The 7,624-nt window shown below is 35.3% G+C and overlaps 1 protein-coding gene across 1 annotated transcript; it reads left to right on the top strand.

Moving 5' to 3' along the window:
* The first annotated feature begins 603 nt into the window (after positions 1 to 603).
* Positions 604 to 2,137, top strand: LOC125209459 (agamous-like MADS-box protein AGL104). The gene is made up of 6 exons (XM_048109059.1): positions 604 to 788; positions 1,068 to 1,121; positions 1,223 to 1,241; positions 1,345 to 1,406; positions 1,931 to 2,030; positions 2,132 to 2,137. The coding sequence occupies exons 1-6, from the start codon at positions 604 to 606 to the stop codon at positions 2,135 to 2,137; spliced, it is 426 nt and encodes a 141-aa protein (XP_047965016.1).
* The last annotated feature ends 5,487 nt before the right edge of the window (positions 2,138 to 7,624 follow it).

Genomic DNA, 7,624 nt, shown 5'->3' with positions numbered 1-7,624 from the left:
ACAAATCAATGTGTAAGAAATAGTAAGTCAATAATATGAATAGTATAGTACAAATTTACAATTCATCATCAGTTAAAGAGACCTTAGATTCAATCGAATTTAAATAAATTTGAATTTTGATTAACTGAATCAGGCCCCCAATGGATAATGTGAAACTAATTGTAATACCTCAATTATATATGCGAACTACTGTAAAAAATAAGTACTAAAATAAATTAAACTAAATTAGTAAAAAAATAAAAACAAGATTACGCATAATATAGTAAAATAAAATAGTAACTGAATAGCAAATTATTTTAAAATTAGAAACATAAAATCAAATAATATAAGAATTGAAAAGGGAATTATAATTAAGTAGAAAGGGTAATAATGTCAATTTATTTGAGCATTAAATAATACAATGAAAGTATTATTATTCATAACTTCAATATTTACTAAAATACCATTTCTGGCCCTCCATAATGAGGCTGCATAGATTTACCCTTTTATTTGCATAAAACGCTATGAAAATCACATTGTTCTTCACATTTTGTTCTATTCCTCATCCTCCTTTTCTAGGTCTTCCCCATCTCCTTCTCTTTTTTCCTCAGCAACTCTCCTACCATGGGAAGAAAGAAGCTCTCCATGAGGCTAATCGAAAACCCCACCTCCAGACAACTCACTTATAATAAGCGCAAGGAGGGCATCATCAAGAAAGCCGGCGAGCTTGCAGTGCTGTGTGACACCGACGTCGCCCTCATCATGTTTGCACCGTCTGGCCGCCTTGCTAGCTTCGCTAGCAATGGAAGGTTTTCATCTTTTTTTTTCTTTTTTTTATGTTAATTGCAAGAAAAAAAATGCTAAAAATGGAGTTAGGTTGAAGATATTAGTAGGATCACGTATCTAGCCAACGAGGTAAAATTAGTGCTTGCCTATTAGAAACAAAATTCAGTAAGAAGATTTAGGGATAACGAGAAAATGACATTCAAATCTGAAGAGTTTAAAAGTGAGAAAAGATTTACAATTTTATAGATCTATGTGTATTTGTACATGGTGTTACAATTGAACTATTTTTTTTTTCCTTGCAGAACTGAGGATATACTACTTCGATTTGTTGACAGGCCAGATGAGCTTAGAGGAGGGTAAGTTGTTAGGTTTTCCATTTATTAATTTTTTTTCATAAAATACATTTCTTTTCTTTAATTTTTTTAAAGATTCCTTGCAATTTGTGTTTCCATTGCAGGCCTATCAATCACCAAGAGGTACATACTGATTTCCCACGCTTTCAAAAATTGCGTTATTTCAATTGAAGAATACATCTGTTTTTTTTATTATTAGTATTGACAAATCAATTTTATTTTGTAGTTTTTGTCTCAAAAACTGAAACAATTGAAGTATGAAGGTGAAATGCTGGAGAAGATAGCAGTGTAAGGACACTTTGATAAGTTTAAAAAGTAAATATTTTTCTCACAAAACAAAAATTATTGTTATTTTTAATGATAATCTTTCGTTTCTTGACATGGATCTTCACTCACTGTTAATTTGATGGTCAAACAAGTTCAGTATTGAGGTAAATAATACAAACTATTTACATATGCTTCAATTCAATTTAAATAGAAATTTAATTGTTTATATATCATTTTATGTGTCTCTGTGGTCTTCTCCTGAGTATTTAAATTTATTCTTCAACAAATTTCATTTAATTATAAAATTTCCTACATTTTTAAAAAAATATTATTGGTGATTGTACAAACATATTATTGGTTTTAATTACATTAATTTGAATTAGCTAATTATAGGAACTTGAAGTGAAACTGGACAAACTCACTAGGAAACAACGTGAGTCTCAGGAAAAAATGAGGTAGAAATTTTTAATTTTACTAATATATATTTTCTTTTTTTTTTTGTTCATAATTAAACTAATTAACTCTAATTTTTTAATTATGTGCAGGTATTATGCACCTAACGTTGAAAAAATCAATTCAGCTCTTGAAGCAGGAGTTTATCAACAATTTCTTACAACTGCTATTCAACGTATCCAGACATCAAAGGTAAGTATTTTCAATTATAATATCGATCTTAACTGATCTGAAATCAACCAATATAAATTTTCATTAAATGTTTCATTGATTACTGAATTCCAATGGAATAGATATGAATAACAGAAGTATAGGAGCAATTTCATGTAAAGAGGAAAAGAGAAATAACTATCATATTTACTTTTTCTTTATAAAAACTCATTTTTAATAGGAAAGATATTTACGACGGCATATATTATATGTCTTTCAATTTTAAAAAAATAAATATGGTATTTATTTTACTTTACCTCTTTTTATTTATCTTATTTTCTTGAAATTCATTACTACTTTTTAAGAGGGTACATTTACCTTTTTTGAAAAAGATAAATGAGAAATATGCCTTCTCGATTTACATATTTTCCTTTGATTTACTCTAAGATCTAAATAAACTTGAGTGAGCAAAATCCAGCTTTATATGATGTTAATTGAACTGAATTCAAGGATGAAGGATGGTTTAGTAAAAATTAATAACAAACAATGTGATGTGATTTTAAAGTTACTTCATTATTTCATGTGCTATATTTTTTCAAAATTTTTATTTGGATAATCAACTTTGCATTGATCTTGTTTGTAGGCCAAACTGCTAGGCAATCAACTTGGTCACGAAAGGACTGAAAATGTTGAGGTAACACAATATTTGATAGGAGTATATTCTTTTATTATAAATTGAATATATATGTTGCTTATTTAATTGCTCGTATGATCGTATCAATTTTTCAACAAATTGAGACTGACAAGAATTATGGTTTGTAACAAAATTCTAACTTTCATGATTTTCGAATCAAATATCAAACAAAATTTAATTCGCATTTGCTTTATATATTAGCTTAGATATATGCACGATTGTAAGTTTTTGTATTGAAGATAACCTTTATTTTTTATGTATTGAAAGTGCAATAAACATGAGTATTTGATGCAAAGGCACCTTCAATTTTCAATTTATCTATACAGACTTACCTAAGGCTCCTTTTGGTATACGAAATTGGACTTGTGGAATTGGAATCGAAGCCTTCAATTTGAAATTCAGTGTTTGATATCATAAAAATTCTTAAAATTTGGATTGAATTACAATTCCAAATCCTCCAATTCCACAATTTGAATTATATATCAAAGGTAATGGAATTTCAAATATTTGTTAAGTTACACACACATTGCACACATTCTTACCCACACTGCACACATTCACACAAATTGCACACATTCTTAAACACATATTCACACACACTGCACACATTCACACACACACACACACTGCACACATTCTTGTACACACATCACACATACACACATTCTTGTACAATGCGCGCGCACACATGCACACTCATACACGCATTACATGTTGTATGTGTATTATGAGCGGTGTAGTGTGTGTATATAGTGAGTTATGTGTGTGTGTGTGTGTGCACGCGCGTAGTGTGTTTTAGTGATTGTGTGTAGTGTGTGTGTATGTGCGCGTAGTATGTTATTAATGTGTGTGTGTGTGTAATGATTGTGCAACGTGTGTGGTGTGTGCACGCACAATTTTTCAAATTCAATTTCATATCAATTATTTCATTTTGCTAAACAAAGGATTTGAAATTAAATTTTAGTTCAACTCCTTCCATTTCAATTTCAACGATGCAAATGGATAATACTTATTAAATGTACCATATCCTAATTATAATTTGTAGTACATGAACAAAATATATATTTTTTTAGGTGCAAGCTGCAACGATGCAAATGGATGATACAGTTTCATTGACTAGTCACTCTGCTGAGGGAAACCATGCAAGGTAATTTTTATTTATTTTAATATAAAATAACATATATGAATAATACTTATTAAATTATCAAATTAAAATTGATTTTATAAAATTTATTGTTGTTCAGGAAGAGGTCAAATATGGATGAAAATCAGAATGGATCAAGCTCAGCTGCATGGCCTCATCTTAGCTTAGGCTTCATTGAATCACGGAAATTGTGGAATAAGTCATGGAATATATGAAGCATTGAGGTTTGGATGTTGTTGGTTTAAATGAAAATTTAATAAAACAAATACTGTAAAACATTGATTTTATTTTTTCTTAACTATGCCATTTGCTCTTTCAGTGACCAACAACAAAGATTTATCTCACTATGGTCCTTTATAATGTTATACCACAATAGTGTTATTCATCATCCTAAGGTTAGGTGATTTTAAGCTTGACGTTATAACCTTCAATGGTAGGCATCCCATTTTGGTTGTGAAATTTAATTTATTTATGCAAGAACCGGATTAGAGACCTTTAGTGATGATGTAATCACCATTTACTCTACAATGTATAATATTTGAACTCTTTTGTGCAATTAATATATAATAATAAAATGTAATGTGATATAAATAATTATTCTCAGTATGTAAGGGGCTTTGGTTCAGATCGAAGCAGGTTTGCGTTCTTTGGATGGAGATGAGAAGGAAGAGCATAGTATCGACAATTATGGAAGCGGTGGAGATTCAGCTGAACATGTTTCTCCGTTGATGGATTAAGTAAAATTGGAGGTCAATAATACGTCTTTATTTTGCATAGGCTTTATGTCATTGTCCAGGAAAATTTTATTATCTTATCTTTTCCCAATTGAAAAAAAAAAAATTATCTTGAGTTTTTAGCAATTCAAAAGTGAAACTATAAGATAACAAGATGAGTTTAATGGAAAAAGAGGGCATCTATTAAGATTTTTCATATTTCAATCAGTTATACATTGTTATTTTATTATTTAATATTTTAATGTTGTATGTTCTATTATACTTATATGCCCACATTTGATCTTAGATGGATATATGTATGTGTCACATTTCAAACTCTTATGACGTACTGCATCTCATTTTGTCTTATTATTGGTCACAGATAAAGTAAAATACAAAAGCCATATTTTGACGTTGATACTTTTGACACATTTAAATTTTCTTTGTCATATTATTATATTATTGTATCTTTCTGATATCTTGTGTTGTATTGTTAAGTGCATGTAAAATTGCGACATCACATTAGATTTTACATAAAAAAGATACTCCCTCCGTCCCAGGATAAGCGACTCGCTTCTTTTCTGCCCTCGTTTTGGAAAAATGATATAATATAGTTGGAGTGGAGAGAGAGTAAAGTAAGTGAGAGAATTATGTAGAGGAGTGTCTTATGTAGAGCCTTCACTTGTTGACATGCTAGGCACCTTTCTACAAACGACGCTATGCTCCTCTTCATGCCATCCCACCAAAAATGCTTCTTCATATCTTGATACATTTTCGTACCTCCTGGGTGGGCGGTATAGGGTGTCTCATGCGCTTCGCTCATGATCTCATTTCTGAGAGTCTCGTCATTGGGCACACATATTCTCCCTTCAAACGTGAGGGCGTTATCCGCTTCTTCGCGGTAACTCACCTCTTTTCCCGTCCTCACTTTAAGTCGAATTTTCTCTAATGCTTCATCACTCCTTTGAGCCTCAACAATTCTGGCCCTTAAGTCTGGTTCAATCACTAGAGTGGCGATCCTACTTTCCACCGTCTCTGGTGCTCCCACTATTTCTAGCCGCATCTTGGAAAATTCTCGTATGAGCTCCTCATTCTGTGTGAGGAAAGTGGCCACTTGGGGAATGGTCTTCCTGCTCAAGGCATCTGCCACTACATTAGCCTTGCCTGGGTGGTAATTTATGCCACAGTCATAATCCTTGACTAATTCGAGCCATCTACGTTGTCGCATATTTAAATCCTTCTGCTCGAAAAAGTACTTAAGGCTCTTGTGGTCCGTGAAGATCTCACATCGAACTCCGTAGAGGTGATGTCTCCAAATCTTCAAGGCATGTACCACTGCCGCTAGTTCCAAATCATGAGTGGGGTAGTTTAACTCGTGTGGCCTGAGTTGGCGTGACGCGTATGCGATCACCTTGCCATTCTGCATCAATACGCATCCAAGTCCGACTTTTGAAGCATCGGTGTACACTACATAGCCTGCTTCTGGTGCTGGCACGGCTAGGATTGGTGCGGTGGTCAATTTTTCTTTTAATAATTGGAAACTTGCTTCACACTCCGGCGTCCAATTGACCTTAGCTCCTTTCTTGAGCTGTTGAGTCATTGGTCTGGCTATTTTAGAAAATCCTTCGATGAACCTCCGATAATATCCAGCCAAACCTAAGAAACTTCGAATTTCACTCGGTGTTGTCGGTGACTGCCAACGTTGTACTGCCTCCACCTTGGCAGGGTCCACTCGGATCCCATCTGCCGTTACTATGTGTCCGAGGAAATTCACCTCGTTGAGCCAGAACTCACACTTGCTAAACTTAGCATAGAGCTTCTCGGCTCTCAACGTCTCTAAGGTGGTTCTCAGATGTTCCTCGTGTTCCTTCTCGTTCTTCGAGTAGATGAGTACATCGTCTATAAAGACTAGGACGAACTTGTCCAAGTATGGGTGGAACACGCGGTTCATTAAGTCCATGAATACTGCCGGGGCATTTGTGAGTCCGAATGGCATTACAGTGAATTCGTAATGGCCGTATCTGGTGCGGAATGCTGTCTTGGGTACATCGTCATGTCGGACTTTCAGTTGGTGATAACCTGATCTCAAGTCCATTTTCGAGAATACACCAGCCCCTCGAAGTTGGTCAAACAGGTCGTCAATCCTTGGTAGAGGGTACTTGTTTTTGAGCGTCAGTTTGTTCAACTCTCGGTAGTCGATACACATTCTCAATGTTCCGTCCTTCTTCTTCACGAAGAGCACTGGTGCGCCCCATGGTGACACACTAGGTCGGATGAAGCCTAGGTCTAGTAACTCCTGTAGCTGTATTTTGAGTTCTTCTAACTCTTTAGGTGCCATTCTGTATGGTGCCTTCGATACTGGGGCCGATCCTGGTTCGAGATCAATTGTGAATTCTAATTGCCTGTCTGGCGGCAATCCAGGTAGTGCGTCTGGGAAGACATCTGGGAATTCTCGTACCACTGCTACATCTTCAATCTTACGGTCCTCTTTCTCTTCTCCATTCAGGTAAACGAGGTATGCCGGGTATCCTTTCCTTATCATAGTGGTTGCTTGTAGTGCAGAAATTATGGACTTTCGTCGCCTCATGGAGATTCCGTGGAAGATTGTGGGTTCCCTTCCTGGGTATTGCAGCGAGATCTGCCTTTCCTTACAAAGAATGGTAGCGTAGTTTTCGGCTAACCAATCCATTCCCAATATGATGTCGACGCTCCACATCAACATCACATGCAAATTGTGAGCCACTAACCTAAGGTTTCCCATATTGAATTCTACGTTTGAGCAAGTTCGTGTGATGTCTATAAGGCCTCCTACGGGTGAGGACACCCTCATCTTATGTTTTACTTCATCAGTAGGCAGTTCTAAGGTTGCACCAGTATCAAACAAAATGGCTATAGGTATGTTGAGGAGAGTTCCCATACCTGCCAGATTGCCCTGCTCTTGGTTCCCTGGCTCCGTCTTAGGCTGCCTCTGTCTCAGTGCAAAAGCTCTGGCCTGAGTGGGAAGCCTCTGCCGTAACTGCCGCTGGTGTTGTGGAGCTTGGGGTAGGGCCGCTTTTCCTTTCGGCTCAGCTTGAAGTGCCCGCAG

This window comes from Salvia hispanica, chromosome 3 (assembly GCF_023119035.1).
Source record: "Salvia hispanica cultivar TCC Black 2014 chromosome 3, UniMelb_Shisp_WGS_1.0, whole genome shotgun sequence".
NCBI classification, from domain to species: Eukaryota; Viridiplantae; Streptophyta; class Magnoliopsida; order Lamiales; family Lamiaceae; genus Salvia; species Salvia hispanica.
Note: the sequence above shows the minus strand (reverse complement) of the source record. Positions and strands in the feature narration are given on the sequence as shown.